The 27,968-nt window shown below is 41.2% G+C and overlaps 4 protein-coding genes across 6 annotated transcripts; 3 read left to right on the top strand and 1 right to left on the bottom strand.

Annotated features, from left to right (window-relative positions):
• Window positions 1–327: 327 nt before the first annotated feature.
• On the top strand, window positions 328–1,704 carry RB195_010526 (uncharacterized protein; the record flags this gene model as incomplete). Its single annotated transcript, XM_013447581.2, has 4 exons — window positions 328–415; window positions 1,062–1,151; window positions 1,222–1,449; window positions 1,505–1,704. The coding sequence occupies 4 exons, from the start codon at window positions 328–330 to the stop codon at window positions 1,702–1,704; spliced, it is 606 nt and encodes a 201-aa protein (XP_013303035.2).
• Window positions 1,705–4,074: 2,370 nt separating this feature from the next.
• On the top strand, window positions 4,075–5,730 carry RB195_010525 (uncharacterized protein; the record flags this gene model as incomplete). Of its 2 annotated transcripts, XM_064191577.1 has the most annotated exons (2): window positions 4,075–4,264; window positions 5,465–5,730. In XM_064191577.1, 2 exons carry the CDS (start codon window positions 4,075–4,077, stop codon window positions 5,728–5,730), a joined length of 456 nt encoding a protein of 151 aa, XP_064049159.1. The 2 variants fall into 2 exon arrangements, with proteins under 2 accessions (XP_064049159.1, XP_064049160.1); XM_064191576.1 differs by lacking the exon at window positions 5,465–5,730 and having other exon boundaries at window positions 4,075–4,320.
• Window positions 5,731–6,333: 603 nt separating this feature from the next.
• On the bottom strand, window positions 6,334–27,096 carry RB195_010523 (uncharacterized protein; the record flags this gene model as incomplete). 2 transcript variants are annotated; one of them, XM_064191574.1, is made up of 4 exons in its annotated part: window positions 6,334–6,465; window positions 8,664–8,718; window positions 13,420–13,585; window positions 26,964–27,096. In XM_064191574.1, 4 exons carry the CDS (start codon window positions 27,094–27,096, stop codon window positions 6,334–6,336), a joined length of 486 nt encoding a protein of 161 aa, XP_064049156.1. The 2 variants fall into 2 exon arrangements, with proteins under 2 accessions (XP_064049156.1, XP_064049157.1); XM_064191573.1 differs by lacking the exon at window positions 6,334–6,465 and having other exon boundaries at window positions 8,592–8,718.
• On the top strand, window positions 11,977–12,588 carry RB195_010524 (uncharacterized protein; the record flags this gene model as incomplete). Its single annotated transcript, XM_064191575.1, has 1 exon — window positions 11,977–12,588. The coding sequence occupies one exon, from the start codon at window positions 11,977–11,979 to the stop codon at window positions 12,586–12,588; it is 612 nt and encodes a 203-aa protein (XP_064049158.1).
• Window positions 27,097–27,968: the final 872 nt, after the last annotated feature.

The following is a 27,968-nucleotide window of genomic DNA, read 5'->3' as shown; positions in this document are numbered from 1 at the left end:
AGCTCATTTTCGATCTCTGTTTCTTGGAATACTTTGTGATGATTTTTAATCTGATGATTCAATTTTGAAAACATTTTAGCCATACTCTATGCATACGTCATTCACTGCTCGATTCCACAAGAATATCCATATTCGGCGAATATCTATATCTCATTCTTTTCTGAGACATAGACAAGCGAGTTTTTCGCAGGACGGCTGACAGCGTCATATTGCTCCGCTAACAAATAGGTTCCAAACTGCGCTCTACCGGTCGTCCATCTAAACGTCATCGTCACTGATCGATTATCTCGCAGTGTTTTGCAGCATTGTGTCCACATTTATTTTCAGATGTACTTGGCAGTGCTTCTGGCATTTCTGAGCATTTCTTGCAGGGCATCATTCGTCGGACATTCGCCGCCGAACTCACCACTTACAGGTGGGAAATGAGTCGCTTATTACCCAAAACAAGCGAAGCTGCAGATCTGTACGAGAAAGATCACCAATTCGCGCTGGAAATGTTTTGCTGAAAGTGTCAGTAAGGTTGTTAGAAATTTAAAAAATCGATCAAACTCGGTTTCACACACATTCTTTTTCTTTTGTTAGTAGTTGCAGAATTCGAAGCAATTGCAAGCACCATTCGAAGTACTGGGCGAAGCTTTCTGTTTCTTCTTTTTCAAATTGTGTTAACAAAGAAATATATCAACCTAAAGTCGATATTTTTGCCCAACACGATTGACATATTCCTAATTAGGATGTTCTAACTTAGTTGAGCGCGGAGAAGGAAGTTTAAAAAAAGTCACCGATAAAATACACAATCTCGCCCGATGTGCTTGGCATACGGCACATGCAGATACTTCGGTTTGTGATTTTCTACTGCGTCTAGAATGGAAGTAGATGAAAACCAATGCAATTGACGTGGCCAAAGAATTGGCGATTATTTCTGAATGTAGTATACAATCTGCACTTTTTCTCACAGTAGCTTTGCGTGAAATTCAGTCCAAATCGGTGTAGGAGGGAGGTTAAATGAGACCCACAAGCAGGTTCACAAATAAACATCACAAAACTGTTGTATATTCGGTCAGGCAGACATGCGCTTGGAGAATCGATCGAGTATAATGGATCAGGGGAGAGTTCGAAAGAGCCCGTCCTGGAATCAATAGTGACAAAAAGAGGTAAGTCGAGAACCTGCTTGAGATGATAGAGATAGAGATATGATAGAGATACTTATGATTATCATTACAGGTGTTGATCCTCTTTCCATCCCGCAGCTGATCAGGGAACCACCATTGAAAAGGGGTGATAAACGAGACTCGTACGTATATCCCTCCACTAGTTCCAAGCTATCGGATAGAGTCCCACTAAGAGAACCACCACTCAAGCGACAGGAATACTTCGAGCTTTCAAATCTTTTTTCACCCAGTGAGAAAATAATGGAGTGGCAGGACACAACCGACGAGAATAGCGGCGAAGGCAAGTCGAATGGGAAGCACGTGCTTCTGCGTTTGGATCAGTGATTTTTTTTCAGATTTTCGTGACGAAAATGCAAACATCTTTGTGCTCCCGTCTTCAAAACAATCTTCGTGGTACTACCGAGAAAATCTTGATGAGCCGCCGATGAAGCGCAGATCCTCCATAGTCCCCCTTTCTCTCCTCAGTTTCCCCTCAAGGCAAATGAGGTCATTCTCTAACTCGAAACCACTTTCTCTTACCAAGCTGTGGCGCTAGACTTACGGGCGGTCTTTCGAGGGTTTCTGTTGGTCTCCATACATGATAGAATTTCCAGCGTCTACAATGGCTGCTAACGGTGATGGCACATGAGTGTTCTTGAATATATAAACATTGAGTGTTAAATTAACTGTACATAAATATTGCCATATGCAGAGAGATTGCAAATGCAAACATCACACATTTATTCACAAGTACGCATACATGAATCCACATTCTGCCCCCATTGCTTAAAACTTATGTCTTTCCTGTTCAACCATAATGAGCCTTGAATTGTCTACTAATGAATGTAAGGAAAATCATGGCTCAGCAATCTCATCCTAAAACGGCTTCAAACAAATTCGTTTGTCAAAAGGTTAAAGATGATATAAAGCGTGTACAGAGGACTCAAAGATGTTGACGCAACCTTTGCTAAAGCATAACTTCGATTTCTCGTATAAGAGTAATTTAGATTGACTGACTACTGTTTCCTCGCAAGCAGTTCACGGTTCAAAGGCGTAGATCAAGGTAACAGGAATGATAGATGAAGAACTAGAGAAATCCTACCGCTCAGCTCAAGATTCAAGTCATTCGTCGCTTTCATTTCCTTCATTTATGTAGACCCAGCTAGAACATTTGCGCGTCATCATTCGGCTGAGCATGAATAGGCAGTCAGAGAGCAAATCTTTTTTTTTTTACAAACGTACGTCAGCTCTGCTAAAGATCAATTCTTCTACATATTTCATCGGAACCCGAATACCGCACTGTTCTTTCACCTAGATGATGGTAATATGTGCTTAAAAACTGATCAGTTCCAAGAAAAAATATATATTTTCACGGAATTGGTGAAAAACTAACTAAGCGTAGGTGTCAGTGAGATCGCACCAAAAGGGTAGGTTACCACCACGGTCCTCCTTCCTCATGAAGTGGGTGTACCGTTTCGGCTCGAAAGGGAGAACATTTTACACATATAATTAGAAGTAGTGTATCAAGAAGTTTTCCGTGCTGCGATCTTTGCGGAAGGAGATAGAGATGGGGGTGTAATCACGGTAAAGTATAAATGCAGTCAGGTTCAATTCCTGAAATCAGGCAGCAGAATCCGCTCCATCCGCAAACATTGGGGAGACAGAATCCCTTAGAGCTACTGTAAAAGTGTTCTTCTAGATTTTTGAGGTAAATGAGTGTGATCCCTCCCACACTTCTAAACGACACCCCCACAACTTCCGCGTTGGGATCTATTTGCGCACAGATCCCACCATAGGAAATCCCTGATACACCTAAAGACATCTCGACAACTGTAAACTCTCACTTCCACTTTTTCGCTCTGCTCGAAAGTTTCCAGATAACGGCGTCCGTGGGTGAATTTCAGCGCTCTTGACTTTCCTTATATAGAGAAGATATTTGATAAATCCATCACATTCTCCAATTACGTTGTTAACTGCATCATCTTCCTAAAAGACGGTTAATGGTGTGGAATTTTTCCAACCAATGATGGACTGGGACGTCCTCTATGAATTTCGCACCTCCTCTTCACGAAAAAAAAAAATTCTTCGAAGATATTGCGAACTTCGAGACAACAGTGACATCCGCCACGTTCAATGTTCTCTGTTGGCGATGAATTGACATATTTCTTTATGGCTACCTTTTTTAGAGTTTTAATGGTGATTTTCCATGAATGACTGCCACCAGTATGACATTAGAATGTCTCTTCCACTGTTCGCCACATGAAAGGGTGAAAGTGTTAAACTTTCCAGACGTTTTTTTAACCTTAGTGTTGAAGTTATCAACAGTGACTTAACGAAAGGTACAAACTTTTCTGTCGAGTCTTTCTTGAAGATTGTAGAAATCAGAATGTTCGCTTTTTTCTTCTTCTCAGCTTGATATTGGAACATAAACGAGGATCCTCGAGGCTGGTTTCACATTTTTCTCATGAGTTAACGACGAGTAGGTCTTCTTTTCAACAAGAGGTCTACGTCTTCTTTTCAACAAGAATCAATCCTCGTTGCCACACTAGTGTTAATTTCCACTACACTATTTCCACATATTACGAGACATTGTAAAACAACAATTCTCTACTTAAAAAAAACATTATTATTTGTTCATTTTCTTTGGTAGATACAATACAATGACAATTACTCTTTATTGGTATCTGATTCCAATGTAGGAAAAGGGTTTCAAATCAGTAATTTTCCATCTCTGCCCCATGCTTCAAAAATTTCTTCTTCACCTTCAATCCACTATTTTGGGGTTAGACTCCTTGTTTCTGCTAAGCCAGGACTGAATCATGACCTCCTTGTATCTGCACGTCGTTCCGGCTAAAAAGGGTACGGTAACGTCAGAGAGGGCGAGTTGCAGGAGTCATATAGGCTACCGAAACGGAAAAGGTCTAGGATGGTGATCTGTACTTATAACACACGTACGCTTGCATCTGGAGCGGCCATCAAAGATCTGATGATGCAAGCCGGGAAGATTAAGTACGACGCCATCGGAGTGACCGAGACGAGACGACGCTACCCTCTCAACGCCTTATATGAATCCGGAGAGGAACAATTCTTAGGAACGAGCAACGCTAGACGAGTTGGTAGAGTTGGTCAACACAAATCTGGCAAAGAACAGCGACTCTTTCCAACAACTTAAGACCCGAATAGGAAGTCTGCAGATAAGAAGATGTGATTCAAAGCCAGCCTTGACTATCTTCGTCGCTTAGGCTCCAACATCAAGCTACGGAGAAGAAGTTGGGGCTTTTTGTACGGATCTAAAGAAGTTCTACCTTCTGCGAGGTTATTGTTGGTGATTTCAATGCCAAAATTGGTCGGAGAAGAACGCCTGAGGAACTTCACTTCGGGACCTACGGCTTACAATGGAATTAATGGGATGGAAGGCTCTCCGAGATCATCATGACGACTACGGCCATCCAAGGGAACACGCAATTTCAGAAGAACTCTTGTCTACCCTGGACGTGGGAGTCACCCGCTAGATAGCACCATAATGGATTTGACCACATCATCGTCAGTAAAACGTTTTGCCTGACAAATGTCGCTGTTGTACCAAAGTTTCATGCTTGATCGTACCATCCTCTCCTCCAAGAAAAATTTCCCTTTACATGGAGAAAAGAGAAAGCACCTAAGCTCAGAGAGCAAATCCCCAGGACTATCATTAACTCAAATCTTTTTGGTACACAAGCAGGCTTTTGGGAAAGCAATCGACAACATCAACGACGAATAAGATGCGCTCGTTCACCGCCTTCACTGCAGGAGGAATTCTGAGAGTTTTAAAACCACCAAGAGGCACCTGTTTATCGGAACGCTTGACCTGGGTGGAGCAGCACAAGCCGCAGGCAACCAAGAACTTAAGTCCGAAATCGTAGGTCTCTGCTTTCTCGCCATCTCAGGGAAGATGGGCATGTCATTCCTGAGGTTCCCCCGTGCGATGTACGACATGCTATCATCTCAATAAAAAATCGCACGGCTGTTGGCCCAGAATAGGATCATTACTAAAGAATATTCCGTCAGTATTACTTGTCAACACTCTGGCGAGGCTATCTACACTGTCGAAATCCATGGTATCCAAAGAGTGGAGGACCCACAAGTCGTTGTTCAAGAAGGGAGATCTACATGACATCGGAAAATATCTCCCAATCTGCTTACTATCAGTTATCCTTAATAGTTTACAATAGTGATCCTTAATAAAACTGAAAAGGTGTAAGATGAAGGACAGCATTGCAAGCAAGCAAGGTTTCAAAGAAGATTCAGCACGATTGACCATAACCACACTGTTTCAGACATCAAACTCACCGAAGTATCGCAAGAGTACAAAATGCCGCTCTGTCTCACCTTCATCAACTTGAAGGCCTTCGACTCAGTTGAGAGGGAAGCGATCATGGAAGCCTTGGATAACCGTCTCTATTCATCAAGGCATCCCTATTCAGCACGTAAAGGTACTACGACGATGTACACTAACTTAGTGACCGGAATTTCGCCATTTTACAAGAATATCATCATCGACGTGAAGAGAGGGGTCCGACAAGGTGGAACAATTTCACCTTAAACATCCACGGCCACTCTCCGGTTTGCAATGCAAAAGTTGGAATGGGAAGACGTGGGGATGAAGACTGATGTTAGGCAGCTACATCATCTGCGCTTTACTGATGAGATCGTTTTAACAACATTTAGCTTCAGTCAAGCGGAGCGAACAGTGAGCAAATTCGTCGAAACATGTGGATGCATCGGCTTTCAGCTGAAACTGTTCATGCGAAACGGATGGGTCTCGGATGCCCCATTAACGCTCAATGGAACGAACATATCTGACTGCACCAGCTGCATTTATCTGGGTCACGAATTGAACATGAAGAGAACCCTAACCCTAACCTCGAGCTGTACAGGAGGAAAAGAGCGGTTTGGGGAGCTCATTAAAGCATTATGGATGTAGTGAAGAAGACGAAAAACACCCGGACCCATGCTCACCTCTTCAGCACCATCGCTCTTCCTGCTTTAACCTATGCTTCAGAAACTCAAGTACTTTGCAAGCAGGAATTAAATGCGGTGAGCGTTAGGGGTCTCTCAGAGCCAATCCTTGTTAAAGCGCAATTGAAAGAGTGATGCTAGGAGTCTCTCACATCACGCAAGTGAGGGACGGGAACGATGTTCTATCCTACGTCAGCGATCGAAGATTAGAGACGCTGCGTTTGCCAAGGAAAGTAAAATAAGGTGGGCCGGACACATGATGCGCTTTAACGACAACCGTTGGACCAGAGCCGAGAGCGTCAAATTTCTTCACGAAGTCCTTTAAGAAAATTCTGATGCTCATCGTGTCCCACGCGATAAAATAAACCGCTGCGGGACTCTGGTACGCGATCGGGACAAATGAGAAAATTGCTGGTGCCAGCTCGACCAGTTCGAAGAAAAAAGGAGTCAGGGTAATCCCTTTCAATTCGTTAAAACCCCAAATACTAATGTAAAGTCTTTTAGGGGTCTCTCAGAGCCAATCCTTGTTAAAGTGCAAAACAACCGACTTCACAGAAGGTAATCTTTTGTGCTGAACTTCTTTAGGACCCTGTACAAAGTTTCGAGTTTCTCTTCTTTTCTTCTTTGTAATATTGTCAACAGGCCACCCCCTTTACCCTCTTACCTTATCAGGACCAGTTATTTTCCAGTGTCATAGATGTCATCGAGTATTCAATGTCATCCTATCTTTTTCATCCGATGAAACAATACTTGATCTTCTTGATTTGCATATTCAGATCTTCAGTAATTGCTTTCACAGTATTTAAGCATATGAGTCCTGTGTAATTTATCTAAAATACATCCTTATATATAGGAGATAGGGCCAGGGTAGCGCAGTCGGTAAGAGGTTCGGTTGTGATCACACCATCGAAAGTTAGAAATCTTCTTAGAATCAGGTAGGTCTTTCATTTTTTTAAGCAGTCTAGTCTAAGAGGATAAAAGCTGTAGCCTGATACATTGGCCAGCCCCTGCATTAACTAGGGCAGAGATGTGTGTGTGCCATTAACCTCGGACAATTCTGAACCGGAATCGAATGCTTAGACAATTGATCAACGCTCTGCGCTTCATACTTAACCCTTTTACCGTGAAATTGACTTATACTAATAGCCATTTATGGTTTTCTTACGTTACGGCGGCCCAGGTGATCGTTTTTGGTAGTTCATAAACGCAATGCATAAACTAGTCTGTTTATGGCTCAGTTCTAGTCCCACGGATTCAGGGTAAACTAACAGCTGCCGCTTACTTCGGAGTGGATAGGAAGCGATTCCAAACCACTTCCTTTGCACCTCACACTCACTTGATTGCTAGCTTGTTGCCGACCGTTTAGAATACAATCTGACTACAATCGTATATACATCAACGTGCGTATATGTAAAAAAAATCCTCACCCCACAAGGAAAGTGTGACTCATCACCAAAGAGCAGACAATACTAGACTTCCCCCCCCCCCTCCTTTTTTTTTATTCGACCTTGAATTTGAGACGAAAATCTCACTCACCTACACTAAATCTCCCGACACTGGCAGAAAGTTTCACCCTCGAATTTTTTGATCTGGTTACAGATCAAAGTTAATGACAGAACAGTTCTTCCTAGGATGTGCCAACTCTGCCAACTAATTCCAAGTACTTGCAGCTCGGCACGAGAGGAAATGAACTCCGTACAACCATTCTACGACAATTTATCGATTTTTCTGAATCTAACTTCACGAGCAGAAAGTGAACTGTCTTGCCCTATAAAATCGTTTCATTCATTCTTCCTTTATTCACCGTTATCAAAAGAGCCGATTAGAAAGCTCCTTAAGAGCAGTGGTAAATGTAAAAGCCAGAAACCAGTAGTGGTTAGGAATATTTAAAACAGCTATTTTGTTGATTTTCTAAACGACGTTCGTACTTCGACACACATGTCAAAGTGGTTTCTAAACATTTTAAGTCGACTAAAAATGTGGCCAGAAGTAGCATTTGTTTTAAACTTTGAGAAGTATGCTTCCGCGACAATGAAAGAAAGTCGTTATGTATAGAGACGGTGCAAGATTAGATATGATCGCAGCAATTTTTCTTGTTAAAGTTACACGTGAACAACAAAACAAAAACGTATTCTTTTTGAGAATTCGAAGTCAAGCACCGCAAATCTACGAAGATATTTTCTGTCTTCGTTTTCGCACACCAGAAATTGAAGAACAATGCAGTGCTGCGGTACGGCACACAGTAAGGACGAGTGGAAATGAGAAAACAGCCGAGTCGGCGATGATAACCTCTCACGAACGAGAGAAACTGGAAGAATCGTTGGAGAAGAACAGCGTCTTGGATTTCAATCCGACATAGAGAAAATGAGCACGACAAGAGCCCGTCAGCCAGACTCAACATATCATGAGATAACGCTAGTGTATGAATTACTTCATGGAAAATCGCTACAAGGAAAGAACTAGCAAGAAAAATATGAAGGTATTTGAGAGTATGGTTAATTTGGCTCCGTTTTCCACCCGTATACGTTCTTCGACTGGCTGGCGTTGCGGCAACGGCGAAGCGAGAGCTGACCTGAAACCAGCCTTTGTTTTCTTTTATCTGAAATTACTCCAAAATAAGGAAAAGGGTGCAAAAGAGGACATCACCATAGAAAGCAGCAGTATAAATATACTTCTTCAGTGGAATAGGTTGCAAAAAAAACATGGCAAACTCTAGTTCTCTTGCCCTTATTTTCAGTGGTAGTCTCGTTCATTCCTACAGCACTATACCCATTTATAATTGTAGAGAGTGGCGCTAATGATTCGACAGCGGCTTCTTGGCTCGTAGTTCGCATCGTTACCGAACACCACGTATATAATATAATATAATAATAAATAAGTAGAATAGCACAGTTCTGTGCTTTTACAGCTTTTACGCGATCCTCTTCTTTCAACTGCAGTGCTACGGTATCCGTCCCTGCATTGCTATGGTGGATGGTGAAATGTGAGGGCTGATAAACGGATACAGATTTTTTGGAACGGACAACGGACAACACGTGTTGTTGGTTTTGTTCGAAAATATATAGAAGAAAATAGCTAAACAAAGAATGAACAAAAATGTAAGCAAGAAGAGGGGTGATGAGCTATTTAACGTTCTCATAACATTTATGAAGGATACAGTGGAAGTAACGAAGCTGGTGAGAAGTTCCGTAAAGGTCACATGGTCATATGCTCTGCTTCAAAACCGCTCTGGGTTAAAGGCATCAGTCCACGAATTTGAGGTGGTACGGATTTCAGGTGGAGTATTAGTATACGGGATGGGAGACTATTGAGAGGGGGGTGATTCCGTTTATTTCTTCCTAATTGTCGTAAGAAACTGCCCGGAAGATACGGCTACAGGCGTTCTGGCGCACTATTTTCTACAGGGAGTTCGACTGGAGCGCACCAGCCTTGTGCGGCACCGCATCTTTCTGGCCGTTTTTTACGGCCATTAGGAAGAAATGGACGGAATCACCCTCCTCTCCATAATCTACTATCCCTTATAAGAATACTCCACCTGAAATCTGCGCCACCTCAGATTCGTGGGGTGATGCCTTTAACCCAGCTGTCCGAGAGGTTACAAACACCGATTCTGTATATCGGCTGCTCCCACAAGACATTGCTCGCCCACGTGCGCGCTCATAAATCTGGAACGAATGAATTGGAGTCAAACGCACTGGGGCATTCCCAAGGAATTGATGAGCGCCGATCACTTTGACCTGTAACTCCTCATATGAATTTTAAGGAGAGTACTGGCATCAAAAACGCAAAGGCTTTAGATAAAGGCTAAAGCGTCTGGCGTTGATCAATCCGCTTGGTATGCTCCACCATATTCACTTCAACTAAGAATCGTTTTAAGGTATACGAACGGGGGACTAGTCTATACAGAGTGACTTGCTGGGGCTACCTGATAAATCAGAGCGTTTTTATCTTCCCCGCAAAGTCTGGTATCAATTCGTAGCCCCGGAGGGATAAAAAGATTGGTTGTCACTAGCGCGGATTCGATCCTCTGATCGATCATGCTGCAGCAACAGCGAAACATCTTACCGATTGCGCAGATCAGCACTCAGCGCGGAGATGTAGTGAATCTTTCCTTTTGTCTCGAACTACACGCGCGGTTGATACAAATTTTATTCATCTAACGAATTGTCTATTTACCTTATTCAGTGTCTTTAAGTTGAAAGTGAACACTACCGAAGCTGTTCTAGTCACGAGGAGATCCTACATCTCATTTTGGAGTGCTAAATCACAGCTACAAGAAAAGGCACAAGACATACCTTAGAGCATATAAGACTAATGTGACCGCTTTTTGACACAAACAACCTTATTTGCATGGAAAGCCAGAAAAATGATGAATGAAAAGATTCATGAGTCAACTATTCGAATTTCCTACTTACCTTTTGGTGCAAACACATAGTTAATATCTTAGCAGTTTGTTTCCAGTCATAAAAGTGCTAGCTATGTATAAAAATCTAAAAGTGCTTCATTAGGTCGAAAGCGTTCATAAATTCATAATTGTGAGCTTCATTGCTCACATAGACGAGCTTCATATGAAAATTGTCAGAATTGTCAGAAGTGTCTGGATATCCTTTTTGAGGAATTTGCAACAGCGTTTCACCTCAACCATCCACTTTTGACATAACTCATCCTTTATAAGTGAGATCCATTGCAATCCAAAAACTCATTACCAAAATCTTTATCTTCCCCTTTATCACCCTCGTTCAGAAATGGCTCAAAATAATCCTCGATGACACAGCCGGGGAGAAGGCAAGAATGGATGTACTGTAGTGCGAAAAATATTAAAAGGTTAAAAGCCACCTTAACAGTTTGTAAGAGCAATCCGCTAATCGCTTTATCTATGTTCCAAACACCTGAAGGATCAGATTTCGCTGCTAGACCTGCCACCAGAAACCCAATCTTTCAGAAAAACAAACGTTCAAAGCTTTTTGAAACATAATCAGGTAATGTTATGCTGTCGCTACAAGCATATTCGCAGTTTCCGTTCACCTTCAAAAAGGCAATCCGTATCGCTTTCAATCTAGTAGTATTGTGTTCAATATTTTTGGGCTACGAATAAATCATGAGGTTTGCTTCCAAATTTAAAATGCGGAAATAATAACTGTTAGTTGAATATCATATAGTTAAATATGTTACATATCATTTTATAGAGAATTTCTGGCTCTGTGCTGCTACTTCGTTACCTCATTAATGTTTGTTCCTCCAGATCATTAAAATAATATGTCCACTGAAGAGAACAGGGCAATTTCGACAGCTGGTGCTTGCATTTAATTGACATGTCGGATGCTGATGCTGCTCGTAAAAATTGTGTTGAGTGTGGAGGACAGCGAACGAGGCATCATAACTCAAAAAAAGAACAAGGAAGACATTTAAGATCATGGGAAAAATAATGGAAATCTTTAAAAAACTAGAAGGGTTGAAATGAAAGATTCTGAGGTCAAACAGCAACTGTGTTCAGCATCTTCAAGCACTGTTCTCTTTCCTCTCTACACAACACCAATCTCAGCTCCAGTGGCCTTTTTGTTCCGATCAAATGCAAAAACAAGAGATGCAAAAAAGCTCCATTTTGTCTACTTGTTATCCCGCTTTAATGATAAGAAAAGTGAGGTTCCAGAAGGAAATGAACATACATTTGCTATCATTGCTTTCCCTTCTAACAACGTCATCTTAAGTGATAAAGGGCAGCGCAAAATATCGAGAGTATCGACGGCCAATACTTTGGGAAATGGCGGAGCAACTTTAGGATAGCAACATAATGAATGAGGCTTTTGTTGTTTCCGACTGTTCAACAAAAATGTCACAATGTGCCCGAACAGCACCAACAGAACGTCTAAATCCGAGAACGTGTTGCTCAATGTCAACTTTTTGCAATCTTCTTAGCTTATGCTCAATTAGCTATGCTTATGCACATCCACCCACGAGAAAGGAGATCAAGTTCAAGCAAGTTTCTGAACGACCTGCTATCACCACTAATCAAAGCGCTGACAATGTTGCACAAGTGATACTTACCACAAAACCAGGCTCACAACCAGTGCAAAAATCAGCAGGACCGTTTACTTTTGTGCGAGAAAAAGATCTGCATGAAATCGTCAACCATCATCCAGACCGCTTACCCCTTGCCGTCTACAAGATAATTACAAAGTTTACCAATACTAAGCTGGATTTAAAGAAGATAGTCATGGAAAACAACCTTATGAGCCTAAAAGGGTGCGAAAAGTATTCAGCGTGGCTGGGCAACCCTCGCTGCTTCGAAACTCATCAAAGTATGGCGAAAGTGCAAAATGACGTCTTTTGTGATATCCATCGATCATCCCTTCATAACACATACCAGCTATTCGTAAGTTATGTAGCTACTTCACAACAAAACTTCACCATTCCACAACAACATAATCATCAACGCGAATAAGGGGGCTGATTCAATCTCACCCAAAATATTCAGTTCCAACATAACACAACGCTGCCATGCGGACGCGCCTTTCGCGCCATCCTTCTTTCTGTCTTGACCTACGTTTCAAAAACCTGGACCCTTTCTTCTCGTGTATGCAAGTGAGAAACGTCAGTGATTGAACATCAGGGATGCTTAACGCACAATTTCACAGAAAAGTAAAATTAAATGAATCGCAACCCTAATGTGAACAAGAACAGTTTGATTGGACCTCCAAGTGCTTGGATTGATAAGTTAGAATGGAGAAGAACTAACGCCTTCGGATATAGTTCTCTACTTCCATTATGAATTGATGTTCTTCTTCGAGAAGGCAGAAACGACTGAACAACTCCCACACGTGCTGACGAATGGAAGCGTTACTTTCGTTCACTCAGGCAAATCGCAGGTCAACAACAGATATAAATCAAGCCCAAGAATTACAGAAGTGATGCCCAGGAAGCACATATATTAGTCGCATGTGTTAAGAAGCTTTCTTATTGATTTTCTTTCTTATAGATTATCCTTCAAACTTCAGTCGTGTTTACAATTACGAAAACAACTTCATTACCCAAACAAGATGATCACCTAAAACAGCTCCTCCAGTTTTTATTGCACTGCAAAGGATGCACTCAGATTACCGCACAGCTAAATGTGATTAGATGTTTGTTTGGAGATTATTGGGTTTCCCATAGAAGAAAATAAGGACATGAGGCAGAGGGATCATGTGCACATATATATTCATAACTACATACATATATAAGAGAACGATATAAGAATCAATCAATCAAGAGGAAGAAGTTGAACATCACGTACTTGTCTGGCCAATAGGAATAGTTGCAGAAGTCATCAGAATTGCAACCGCAAATCCTCACAACAGCTCCGCTTTTCGATGTTTTTTCTCGACAGAATCCGTCCTTCTGCAGCTTACTATGACATGTGTAGTGAACTCCAAGCGTGGGATGATCTAACATCAGGCATGCTGAAAAGCGTCCCATTAACAACCGCTTTCACTCATGTGTTCTTGAAATGACTCAGTAAAGTGTTTCTTGTCAATTTTTCTCAAGTGCACTCCTTTACTTCAGCGGCCTCCAATTCGGCATTGAGAGCTTTCTGTTTGCTTTCTGCAGAGTATTATCTACAACGGTGCTTCTTGTGAGGTAAATGGAATTCAATAGGGACAAACATCGTGAGATGTATTTCTCGTACAAGTTCTAAAAGGCTCTGCAGGAAAGTTTACGTTGGAAATGGGAGAGGATATAACATGAAAATGTTTGCAAAAGACGATCTATTAAGTGAAATGCAAATGGAAAACCAAGAATGCCTGAGGACAAGGAAAGCAAAAAATATCCGTCACCGACTACGGAAATAGCAAGATCCCTTCTAGAGGTGCTGTTCACTGTCCTTGTTGCATCCTTTCTGAAGCTGCAGAGTTCGCTCAGTCTATCACAACAAAGAAATTTGGGTAGCAAAATAAAATTAGGCATGGAATTTCATCGCTACTATCTCGAGAGAATGTGAGCAGCACGTAGTTCGTTTTCCACAGCATTTTCCGTGTCCTTTTACTTGAGCTCTCCCAAGATTGATACTATTTTAACAGATATGGAGAAGTTCTTCTGTTAACGACATAAGAAGACATCGTATTCACATCACATTCTCCATAAAATGACGGTTAGTTTAGTAATGCTGAACTTTCAAAATGATGCACATTGCAGTCTACAGAAGGGAAATTCATGCAGGTACTGGAATCACCGGTATTAAATTATGTTGATTACTAGACCAAATTACTGCAAAATAAGACGTAAAGGTTTTTTTTCCTAACAAGCCGTAGAACTTCCTGAGCAGGGCTTCTATGTTTGGTATTCCTTCATTATTTTGGAGGGATGAGTGAGTTGGCAAACAATACACAACGTTATGTATCTTGTCCAAAATCCGCAAAATTTTTTAAAATGGCGATTGCTCTCGGTTGGAAAAGTAAAGAGCGTTTCAGTAAGTAAGAATCAGTGGATACTACTTGATAAAAATTCAGCATCTACGGAAGAAATATGTCAACGAATTAGCCTACACAGGTCGTTGCCCGCAAAATGACGGCCTTCTTTGCGAGGTTTTAAGAGTTGACTGGTGACTAGAAATGGTGGAAACTGCTCACCTCCTTCAGCTCTTCCTTCTGAAATGCAGTTGCTCAAGCTAAATTAATACATACATATGTTTCTGACTTGGGATGTGCTCTTATATGGTAGTTTACTTTGATGTGGAATCTGAGAGGATACGTTACGAATGTTCTGTCTTCCCAGGCCCCAACCAAGGCGACGATGCAGAAGCAATAGGTTTAACAGTTTTTTGGTCTCTACTTCACATACGTTACTGACTTATTGACATGACTCAATAAAGGTTCTCATTTATAAAATCAATCTGAACAACTATTGAGTATTTCCTACCAGAAAATTAATGTAGCACCAAACCAAGCATTTGCAAAATAACGAGTTCTGGAACGTCCACAGTCTCTAGGTGGTAAAATGAGCCCAACTCAAACTTAGTTTGTTTTTTTTCATATGGAAAATGCAGATGTGAGCAAACAGTCAAATTCCAGGAAGGAAGTGTGTCTGAGCCAGAGTACACAAAGATGAAATCAACATCGGCAAAATAGAAAGATACGAGTGATGCGGTTTTCTCTTTGGGTTCTCGTTATGGCATACGATTAATAATTTAACCGTACTAAGTAACTCTAACTCAGATTTCACTAGGGAGTTGGAGAAAACTCAATAACCCGAAAATTAATAATGTGACACAATACAGGTGTAAAAGAGGATGGCATACGTTTTCCGAGACTTATTTCGAACTCGGTTTTGGGTTTAGAAATTCAGAAAGAGATCCAACTAAGTTGCTCCTCTTTAGGATGTCTTCTCCACACTTCTAAGCGTAAAATCTCATTTTTATTCCACTATCTCACTAACTATATGAGACAGTATATCGACCTTTGATAATTTGTATACTTTGATGCTTCTAGAGCCCTTCTGCACTGTTTGTGCAGATTCAAACTCGCATCATTTCGACTCAATTCTTTCCATTCCCCCGATTCTCGAGTCGCGTTCCACTGAGACCTCAACCACTGGTAGTTTCCATGGTCATTGCAACCTGCAAGAGCACCAACACATCTCTCAGTCACTCCCCGTAAGCAGAGTTTTGCATTTCTCATGATCAATACGTTATTAACAAGGGATTTTGGTCCATCTGTCGTCTAATTCTACAATATGAACTGTCTAGTCGAACATGAGAGTAAAAATGATCCCTGGCTCTAAAGACTCGTGCAAGTCTAGCTGATGTTCTCCCCATCTTTGTGCTCGGTTTTACAATCATTTTCAACGAGCATTCACGTATAAAGAATCCTTTATTTTTTAAAGAGAATATTCAAGTTCTTTTCCTTCTTCTTCTCTCTGTATGTGTTCTTCATAAGCTGGAACGTCTTTCTCGTCGCCAGCAGTCCTAGACTCTTCAAGGGATTGGATCCCGCTGTCATTCCCTTTGCTTGTAGTGGGATCAGAGAAGCTCGGTGCTGTTGCAAAAACGGTGCGCTCGAAGCGATGAGGTAGAGCGTAGTGGCTAGGATCTAGGTAGAACCGTCGCCACTCATTGGTGCAGTTCGCGATGATCCCAATTAGATCCGAACCATCCGCTCAGAGTTTCGTGAAGTTTCGCCCTGACCATAACTGGTACTTTATGTGACGACATCAGAGCTATGATTTGAGAAAACCCTTTTATCGACTTGGTTTCATCATTTAGTGTTTTATTCTTGGTCATTTCTTCGAGATTGAATCCACTTCTTTCTCAAATGACCTCAAATGCGCAACAAATGAAACTTTAATTACAAAAGTGTTCTCCATCATTATTCCAATGAATAAGAACGCCTTGGTAATTCTTCCACTGGTCTGAGATCCTTTCATTCTGAAGACGGGTGTCATAGGGGTCGAAAGGATTGCATGAAGAGAGTGGTTACCAACCGTCAAAAGGTCAGACGATATAATGTGATGCCCGTAAGCAATGCTTGCTCTTATGCTACTCAACACGAATTTCGAAGAGAGAATCCGTGCTGGTACCTTCTTTACAATTGGAGATTTGGAGGTTTAAGAAAAGTTCAAGAAATTGAACAGTTTTATAATAGTAGAAGAAGGGCGCGTACAACTTATATGTTGCATTCGGAGAGATGTACAATCTGGATGTTAATTGTATTCATGAACAACCAATGCGGTGAATCGTCTTTTTCGGAACCCGAACTGATGATCTGCAACGATCTGATCGAGTGGTCAACCATCAATTCACATTTCTCATTTAACTGAAGAGGCTTCGAACCCATGCAATGGGGCCTTCGCTCTTCAAAGCTTTCGTGAACCCTTTTATTACAAGTATATGCCTTTCTCAACTCGCGGAAAGTGAGGCAGCGGCACGCTGTTATCTCGCAATGCATCGATGCTCCAAAACATTGTATTGTGGTCAGCCGTGCTGAACTCTTCTCAAAATTCCGCTTACATGACAAACAATAAACAGGCAGGACGATGCTTCCCAGTGTAATGCCTATCCCTCTTCTTCTATAACAACACGACCTTGCTGGTCTTGTAGTCGTAAGGAACCTCTCATTTTGGAAAGATCTCATTTGGCAACAAGTTGATCAGATGTTTTGTTGAGGCTGTCGTACGATTGTTTTGCTATAGTGCGCATACGAGGTTTTTAGATGGAACCTTTATTTGCCTGACGTTTCGGCTTTTTCGCCGTCTTCAGAGGCCTAAATAGAAGATGACTGGAACAATGCTACGTTTATCCCGTCAAGTGCCACACCACCCTGGGTCAGTGTTTCGATAATCGTTCAGGGTAGTGAAAACAAAAACCTATCTACATTGAAAATGGTTTTACGTTTTGCTCCACCGGATGTGGCGCGGCTGGTTGCACGCACTTGTCACTCAGTGTACCAGCGAATGAGTATTACTGCGTGTAGATCACCAGCGACGACATAGATTATTTGATCTACACACAGAATATCAGGCGGTTATAGGTCACAGAGCGGTACAAGTGGCAAGAACTCATTCGTTATCGACAAGCATTCATTCCTATTATTCATTGAAGGGTTTCTTTTAAGAATAAAAAACGCCTCCAACGTCTTCCTTGCCGATATTTCTGTTTCGTGAGCCAGTATAACGCATTTCACATCGTAATCGTTTCCGTTTTGGGCCTCATGTCTGTGCCTTCCTAGTGGTGTTATCAAACTTTTTCGTCGTTTTCCGGCCATGTGTTCATTAATCCTCACTCCGAGATTCCTACCGGTCTCCCCAACGTGAGTTGCATTGCATATCAAGCACTCAATCTCATATATTACCCCCATTTTTGCGCAGTCGCCTGTTTTTTCCGTAAGGACAAATAACACATCTTTCACAGACGTAGTATCTATCATATAGTCTGTTTCTAACAAGCTGACTTTTGATGTTTGCATTTGGGATATTTACCAAGATCACGTCATTTTGTAATTGTGCTTGGATAATGCTGCGCTGAGTGACAAGTGCGTGCAACCAGCTGCGCCACATCCGGTGGAGCAAAACGTAAGACCATTTTCAATGTAGAGAGTAAAGAGATCAAAATATAGATCATCTACGACCTTTTTACCTCTCCTTGATACAATTGTTATTGTTGTTGTACTACTGCTCTTACCGGCCTCTCAAGCTCCATCCAGAACTGATGTTCCTCTACCTTTAGACCTTTTTTTATCCCATTTCTTCAAAGTTTTGCAAACACCACGTCGTCCTCACCTCACGGTACTTGCGCTACTATGCGTCGATCAACTCAAGTCAACAGACGCATTTTGATGGACTTTTCGGCTAGAGCACAGCGCTCCAATCTTATGACTAGTACTAAGATATTGCTGCAGACTACCTGCACGGAAATCTTCAGAATTCTTTTCGATCTACTCTAAAAGTCCGGAATAGATAGTATAGACGGATCTTTGTCGGAAGCCCACGAAATGCGTTAGATGGTTCTATTGATGTCAATGAGAAATCCAAACACTTCCGTCGGGATTATCTTAGTTATCTGAAGGAGGCACCTTACCGAGACAAGCCGTTAAACAAAGTTTTGTATAGTCGGGTCAAAACGCTTTGTAGCTAGGTGCAGTTGCGTAAGCAGCTGCAATTGGAGCGGTGCGATGGAGAACCGCGGATGGAATCGAGGAGGGATCCTTGCTAGCATCACTCATCACTGCAGTTTGCGATGGTCCCACCTCGATTCCAACGGCTACCTCTACCGCACCGCTTGGAGCGCAGCCGCTTACGTAACTGCACCTGCTTCATTTCGTTTTAACCCGACTATACAGTTCACAAATGACAGATACAGTATAGAGATCGTTTGAAAGGAATCCCACATTCCTGACCTTCTCTGATGGCTGCAACATATTGAATTTGGAGGTACGACTGCAACTTATACACGCACTTTCTTCCATTTTTCACTTGTAGACCTGCCACTTCCGTGGAAAAGACGTTTAACACAGTTTTTCACCAAAGTGTTCACAGCCTTTTATCCAGCTTTTTATAACACACGTTGCGCTGCTCTCTTAATATTGTTTCGAATGGAAAGACACTAATGTGAGCACTCCATAGGAAATGAGAGAGAACATTGTTATTCCGCCTCATCAACGGTGATTCCGTTCAATTGCAATTGAACAAGAAATCGCAACAAGCAACAAATCAACAAGAAATTGCACACTATAGTGGATTTTCGCATTCGCAATAATCCATTTAAAAAGGCGGCCATGCACAAAATTTCGAGTGAGAGTAAGAGGCGAATGTGGAAGATGAAGAGAAAAAATCCACAGCCGAACTACATTGCTCCTTTCCCGGAATTTCGGACTAGTTTTAGTATTCTCTGAAAGTTACAACGAAACGGTATCGAGAGTTTGTCAAAGCATTCTGAACACCAATTTGAGGTACAGAAACTGAATTGACTGTCAATAGCTCACTGGTGACGCAAATGATCTCCCGTTTCAATGCAACCGAAGAAGATGAGTCTGTAGAGATTTTCTTCAAAGGTTAGTAATGAATTTCAGTTAAGAATGGAATGCAAATTCTCAAGAGTGCTATACTGCATCAATTTCCACTGTATTTACGTGTTGATTCATCTCCGACTGTATGAAAACTTCTTTGCTCGTACACATGATAGCAAGTAATGGCAATCTCCTTCCTAGAAGTTTCTCCAGTTTGCTTTGCATGTTAGCAGCAAGAAGATGGGATTTCGTTCACTCAGGTTCTCTAACCACAAAAAACGAGGCTAGAGAAGCCAGCATCTTGTCAAGTGGAAATAAGCTGTCTTACCGCGCGTCTGGACAACGCGTGGAACTCGCATTTGGTGGAAGCAAGGTATTCAAATCCTTAGATTGGAACCATAGAGAAACGTAATTAACACTGGTTCCAGACTTCTCTTTCTTGTCCTTCTTGACTAATGTCAGGCGAGATGCAGTGCAAAAACTTTTGCAAATATTGTAAATTAGAAGCAAACTACTTTTGCCAATATTTTTTCCTGTCTTTCTTTACCAAAAAAATACACTACAAGAAAAAAAAATCTCATTAAAGCTTGGACCCTTATTAATGTTGGTGCATTACAGAACGCCAAAAAAAAAAAACAGTTTTTGACAATGGAATCATAGGAAATCCTTTGCTTCTTCAGTCTCCAGAAATACGCGAAGTTCCGCTTTGTAGGGGGTTTTCTACTCAGTTCCAACATCTTTTCACTCAACTGCGTTAATTCAGTGGAAGAAATTATTCTAAGCATTGTTGTAAATAGATCTCCATTTTGAAGCTGGCAAGGGCATTTGTTTTACCGTTTAGGTGAACTTACGGTAGATGAGAGTAATTATTTTCAAACATAAAACGTCACAGTAATGGACGTTGGGCTCCGATTATTGCTTTTTGGCGCATATTTGTGGTCATTTTGCCCTAAGTCCTTTCCTCTACGTCCTGAGGTTACAGTTGAAAAAGCATTCAGAGACTCAATTTTTCACATTTGGTCAGAAGAGCAAGAAATTGTTGTAGGCTTGAAATTGTTGATTTGTTATTTTTTAGAATCATTTTTGCGATTTTAATTTATGTGTAATATAGCGGTTCGTCCTCACTTTGAACGTTTGTTGCAAGGAAGGAAGTTATCAAAGTAGCCGAAAAGTTGCTATGAAGCGCTTAAGTATGTCTGCATTTTGTGAGATCTGTATTGCATATAGACAGACGAACCTTGTTCGTACACTAGAGTAGCGCAAAGTTTGAAAACCCCACTTTTCGTCTTTTTCCTTTCACTTCATCTCTACCTTGTACCTCTGTTAATCTCAGGAACAGAGTTCAGATTGAAAGAACCTAAGCAGAACTCTTAAAGCGCATAATGTACTGTAATTTATAAGGATTGTTTTTCCCTGAATACATTTTCTCGCTCTCTTATAACATCTTCTTTTCATAACTTTCCATAGAAAGGAGGAATATGAAACTTCCGATTAAATTTTATGCAACTATTTCATTACTATGCTCCTTGTTTTACAAAAAATCGAGTTTGCCACAGCATTTTGAGCTGATGGATATCGTTTTCAAAGCTATTCGGGATTATTTTTTTTTCTATCAGGTTTCGCGCCCCGGCTATTTTCGTACCTCAACCAAGGTTGGCCTACTGCACCATTGGCAGTCATTGCTGCAGCACTGGAAGGAACATTGTGATGTATGGATGTCAGCTCCAGATTTTGTTCCAAGAAATTCAAATACGTAAATGGAACAGAAAAAAATGAAATTTGTTAGTGCCAGTTGGGTAGCTCGTTTTTTCGTGAAGTATTTGTAATTAGAGTCAATTTTGAAATAGCAATAACAATGTATTATAAAAAAGAGGTAGTAGTCGTTGTTCGAATTGCATGTATAAAACAAAGGATAATATAGTTTAAATCTTATCGTATTAATGACAGCTGAACTGGAGCGGTCAGATTAGGTAACAATATTAATAATTTCATCTTCACTAGAATTCGATTAATCTTAGTCCTTGATTTCATTGCGTTATATTTGCAAAAGATTAATTCAGAACTGTTTCCAAACAAAAATATGAGACGTCTATATAAATGTTGCCTTTCCATCATTGTAGTTGCCAATGATGCAATAGGCAGCCTTGGTTGATGTGCGAAAATAGCCGGGGCGCGAAGTCTGATAGAAAAAAAATAATCCCGAGTAGCTTTGAAAACGATATCCTTCAACTCGAAATGCTGTGGCAAACTCGATTTTTTGTAAATCAAGGAGCATAGTACTGAAATAGTTGCATAAAATTTAATCGGAGGTTTCATATTCCTTCTTTCTATGGAAAGTTATGAAAAGAAGATGTTATAAGAGAGCGCGTTTTAAGAGTTCTGCTCAAGTTCTTTCAATTTGAGCTCTGTTCTGGAAATAAACGGAGGTGCAAAGTAGAGATGAAGTGAAAGGAAAAAGACGAAAAGTGGGATTTTCAAACTTCGCGCTACTCTAGTTTACGAACGAAGTTAGTTTACGCACATACAATAAAAATCCCATAAAATTCATACTACTAAGGACATACTTAAGTTCTTCATAGCAACTTTTTGGCTACTTTGATAACTTCTCTCCTTGCTACAAAGGTTCAAAGTAAGGACGGACCGCGATTTTACACAATAAACAAAATCGCATAAATGATCTTTAAAAAACAAACCAACAATTTCGTGTGCTCTGCACAAACACAACAACAACACAAATTCTGGATGTTCTGACCGAATGTGAAAGTTTGAGTCTCTGAACACTTTTTCAACTATAACCTTAGGTTATGTTATGTTCAAATTATTGCTTTTTGGCGCATATTTGGCGTCATTTTGCTCGTTTCTCAGCAATATGCCGGTTCTTGTATAGATCTCAAGGAGAGGAATCTATTGATATATGAGTTGTCCTGAATTTTCCATTTTATGAGCAGTTATATGCAAGCGACGGTGCCGCACCGCCACCCACCATCGGTTTTTCAATATTCATGCATAGTATTATACTTTCACCGCTTCCATTATAGTACTTAAACGTCTCGGAAACTCAACAACTTTACGAGAGCATTATCCTGAGATCATTGGTACGAAGCTTTCAGCCGTGAGCTTCGTACTCCAAATTCATGCAGGAGTTAGTAATGCAGTGCGACTAATGGGTTGCCATTCACTTCATGGACGAGCAGAATCGCAGACTAACATGACGTTTACGCTATCCCAGGATGAGAGCATATTCGTGAGAGCACCCATCGATGCAGATTTCTTCACCGCGTGCTGGTGCGATTGAGGCGTAGTTTCAACAGGCAGCGATTGTTCGTGGTTGGCTGGTCACGAAGGTCATCGCGGGGTCAAAACCACATAAACACAATGGACATCTGCAGCGCCAAGGATTTCCGGTATAGTGTCGCATCTGTTTTGTGGTAAGTAGAAAGCGTAAAATGAGGCAATAATTGAGAGATGGCCAATAATGGAGAGGCAAATTCTGGAAGAGGATAATCTCGTGTTCTGTGCGGATTCCATATGCGACATTTCAACCAATTTTGAATAATGTATTCGAGTTTCTTCACTTCCAGGTATTTTGTGAGTAGTACGTAAATGACAGCGAATAGAATATTCTGTGGTAAAGTGAAAAAATTAACACAACTTCTAGCAAACTGCTGCTCGAATGAGCTTGGTAATCTAATCGCTGACTTATTATTTTCTTATGACTTTGATCATAGGAGTAGTGGTGAATTGAGAGATTCCATTATGTAAAGTAAAAGGACAGAGTGCGCTGCGTTGAAGAACCCTTTGAAACGCGTCTATGCTTTCGACTTCAACTCACAACCGTTTCAGGTTTGTGAACACGTGTGCAGCTTTATACAATATAGACTGGGAAGCTGAACAGTGCATGAAGTCAGTGTTTACATCCTCCCAGAGAAGTTTACTGCCAATTTATTGGCCATGGAGGCTTCGATCATTACGTACCGTCTAACGTTAAATTACATGCAGCACAAAAAGTGATGTTTGTCGCTTACTTTGACAGATAGAGGCTCGTTCATCAATCAAATATGTATTAATATTATTAAATTCGAGGACATCACTCAATGATGTCGCCGCGGTAATTGTGTTCCACCATACCTTAAAAATCAGTTTGCAGTGAATAAAAATTGCCGTTCCTTCCTCAACACATTTCGTACAATGCTGTTCAAGTGAGGAATCACAATTTATTATTCATTTGATGACCTCGTGCTTTGAAATGTTAGGTTTGAGCTTAGGCGCGCAAATTAATTGACTGAACAAAGAATCCTTGCAGGCGCATAATGCACATAACGCACCACATCGTGGTTTTCCTGAAAAGTTAATGATCAGCAGCTGTTGGTATGCAAAACGGCACATTATGTAACGCGTTAAACCACTTTGGCACAGATATGGAAGGTATAGAAGCGCCATTCACAAATTGGTGGTAAAAAGCAGAAATTTCGATGGAAATAATTAGACAGCGCTCGCACAGGATTCTTGAGGGACTACACATTACATAAAAAGTGGAACTAGAGTCCCTTGCCAGTCCAGTTGGTTGTGCTGAAATCGAGATTTGACCTCGCAAAGAAAAGCATACTCCGGTCAATATAAGATAAAAAAAAATTTTAAAAATCTTCAGAGTGTGTTAGAATTACGTAGCTACGCCAGAGTAGGTGATTGTAAGGAATGCTCTTTCTTTTTTCATTTACCACCTTGAAATCCTAGCTAACAATCGCATAAGCTAATGCGCACACAACACAGAATACGTGCTCCACAGCAGAACCCCTCACTAGATGAACTCTTCGCTGCGCACTTAACACTGCGGTAAACAACGCGCCCTCGATTTGGGTGGATTATGGGACCTCCCCCGCTCTCTCCGTCTTTGCATCATGAATATTCGTCATGTTGCTAGAGGTTAACGCTTCGCTAATAGAATTGAAGGATAAGTGAGCTTAGTGCGAAATGAAGTTCTCACGAATTTAACGCTTCAAACACCTGTTCAAGGACGACTGCATTTCTCCATTTCGTCAACCATTGATTGCTCCCATTATTCAGACACTTACTCGCGTTCCATAAACAACTCACAATCTTGAGGTTGCGATACGATTTGGACGTAATCTAATGCGAACTTGATATTTCTTGACGAATAAATGGTACCCACAATAAGCAGTGAGAGCCTTCACATTCATTTATTGAGGCCGTTATGTGCTTCATAGAGATGGCAGCAATGCATCAAGCATTCAACATGACTTATTATTGAGGAAAAAGTGAATTATTGTTCAGGTTCCAGACGGAACAAGTCGAACAACAGAGATTTATTCCAGAATTTCGTTCATAATAAGGGGATTCCATACAACTCCGCGTCTGTGACGCTTTTACCTGAGAAAGACGCTGGCGAAGTACTGTAACTTGCTGCAACTTCTACGTAGCCATCCTCAGCGACGGTTTCACTGCCAACGACGACCCCTATTTATCATTCGTCTCAGCGTTGTTCTAATGTTTTTTTTAATCCTTTTTTCGAAACAAATGACTTTATTCCCTATTGTTTCCATGAATGGTTTTATCAATCATCAAAAAACATGGCGAGGGAGGCACTCCTGTCGAAGAGGGCAGTTTTGCAAGCAGTGTTATCGCGGTTTCTACGCTGCGCAATATTTCGTTTTTAGGTGTGATCTAACACCACACTACTCACGGTTACGCTTCAACGGCGCGATAAAAAGAGACCTTTAGCGATTCGTAGAAGAGTTCGCCTTTTGCAAGAAATCCATCAAACAGTTTCTAGGTTCTCACTGAAGGCGAATAGCGGAAGTTTTGGATTATTGTAGGAAAGTTCGTCTTCCTTTTCTCTGCACTGCTCCTATGACTGATTTAAAAATCAAAGCAGACTGAAGACACTCAAAATCGGTATCGTTTCTGAACGAGGAGAAATTTTGGAAGCAGGATTGAGCAGTCAAAAGAGTTCGCTAAAAAGTGCCGTTTAGAATGATTTCTCTGCCAAACTGTCTTCTTCACCCCACATTAGAGAATCTAACCAGTTTTGAAAGCGCCCCGAATGTACGAATCAATTAACGCATCAAATATGGTCCACAACGAGAAATAACAACTTAAAGAATATATGTACTGCACGCGGTCTACTTTTTTAATACGAGGCCAGGCGATTCGCTATAACCAAATTTTTTGGCTTCTTGTTGTCGGCTATCAAAATAACGCCAACAACTTGGTATTGCAAAAAGTTGTGGATTTCCAGGAACTCTCACAGAACGCATCCTTCAACCACATTTCGAAGTAACTTCGACAGCCGAAATTCAAAAAAAAATGTAGAAGACAAGTAGCCGATTTAGAATACGAAAAAAGCCACACTACTTTGAAATGTGGTGTTTGATTCCAGAGCAATTGAAATGATTACAAACGTCTGACATCTAGACTGATGTACCTACAATAAATCTAGATCTAAAAGCAACATAAACAGTAATCATAGGACGAACTAATCCTGCAGTCAACCACACTAGATGATTCCTGCTGAAAGAAGTACACATCAAATTTGACTAATGAAAAAGCCCAGTTCTTGCAGTTAGGAAAATCAACGGATTTAAGTCAAGCTTGTGGCTTTTTTTCAAGTTTCGACAATCGTCAGCCACCACCCACACAATGTCGAAAAATTGGTTCAATGGTTGAGCAGAACAGAAATAGTAGAACCTTACAAACAAGAAAGTGGCGTACACATGAAATCCCGAACACATATGCCAACAACGCCAGTAAAGCGATGACGGGTTCTAAGTTCTTGTTTACGCAGTTTCGGAAAAACGTGAATGCTATCGGCATAATAGACTTCTATGAGAACCTTTGTGGAAAATTCAGAACCTTAACAGAGAGAAGAAATGACAATGAATTCAAGCAAAACATTCCTCTTCCTTACACGGTGGTTCCACAAGAACCCGTCTCACTGCACAAGAGAACGCTCCTAGGAATCAGAGTTCCAGACAGTTCGGTTATCTTTGGTAGTGAAACGTGGAGTATAGCGTGAGAGCTTGGCTGACAATTTTTCCAATGAATTCCGTTGCAAAAAAGAAAGCAGAGCACAGCTGCGACTTGCGAGGAGGAATCACGCAGCTGCTTCGTTATGAACGCATGCGATCACAGCTTTTTACGTTGCTAGCAAAAAAAAAAGAAAGCCTTGAAAAAAATAAAATGAATGTCAGGATAAGACAGACTCAAGAGTGTTGCACAAGTGGTGCAGTGAGAAATTACAAAATGAAAACACGCAGTTCTCGAGAAGTTCCACACGGATATGATGAATAATAAAATGAGTAAACCAGTTGCAAGAGGGACGTACATCCAGCCTCCATCTCGCAGACTCCGTCGACGCACGAAACAGTCTCCGATTCTTTAGTGCATTTGCACCGAATCGCTTCCGCCAGAGAGGAGCAGAACACGACGAAGTATACGACAATCTCCTTCAAGTCCATCACACACAGAGTGCAGGCGCTGAAATGGGCCGGAATGGCATCCAGACGATCGATGTACGCATTAGCTGAGGTTAGGCGAGGAACGTTCACACCTGACAGTAAACAACGACAATAAGTGAACTATATAACGATGGGCTCGACGCATGTATTGAGGCACAAGCAGTTGGGGAGGTGGAGCCTACGTGGCCACACCCATCACTAGGTTCTTTAGAATGCGGGAACACTACACATTCGAAATCACATCATCAGATGGACAAGGAAAGCAGTAGAAGGAGACAGGAATACGAAGGCTGCAGAGTCCTAAGTGATAGGTGGAGTCATGAAGTGAGGGGCAGCCGCGAGGTTATATGACGCGAAGAGGGAGGAAAAGTAGAGCTACATGGATCATGCAGGGATTACAACGAACAGATGAAACCCTGCCGTTCCGCGGCTTTTGCTGAAGAAAGGACTGCAAAAAAAGGGACGCCACGAGCACATCTTGCTAGTTCACCCAATCGGTGCAGCACACAACACACAAATTGAAAATATGCACCTAAATTTAAGGAAGGGTGTAGCTCTATAAAATTGCTCAGAAAAGGTGTGACTGCAGCAAAAAATTTAACAATTTGTGGAGAGAAATTTTTTGGAAAAAGGAAGGTTCGAGGTGTTAAACTCAGGAAAGGAAAAAGGAATCGCTCTGTAGGAGGCAAATTCCTTCAAAACGATATAAAGCAGATTCCCCTTTCAGAGAAATAGTCGCGGAGAAGTTCTACACGTGAGGATTATATACAGGGCTTGTTTGAATGTTCTTAAGTTGCTAAAGTGACTGAGTCTGATGACTTGCAAATGTTATTGTGTTTATGCGCGATATACTCATAATGCATAAATATACC

The sequence above is a fragment of the Necator americanus genome, chromosome III (assembly GCF_031761385.1).
Source record: "Necator americanus strain Aroian chromosome III, whole genome shotgun sequence".
Lineage (NCBI taxonomy): Eukaryota > Metazoa > Nematoda > Chromadorea > Rhabditida > Ancylostomatidae > Necator > Necator americanus.
Note: the sequence above shows the minus strand (reverse complement) of the source record. Positions and strands in the feature narration are given on the sequence as shown.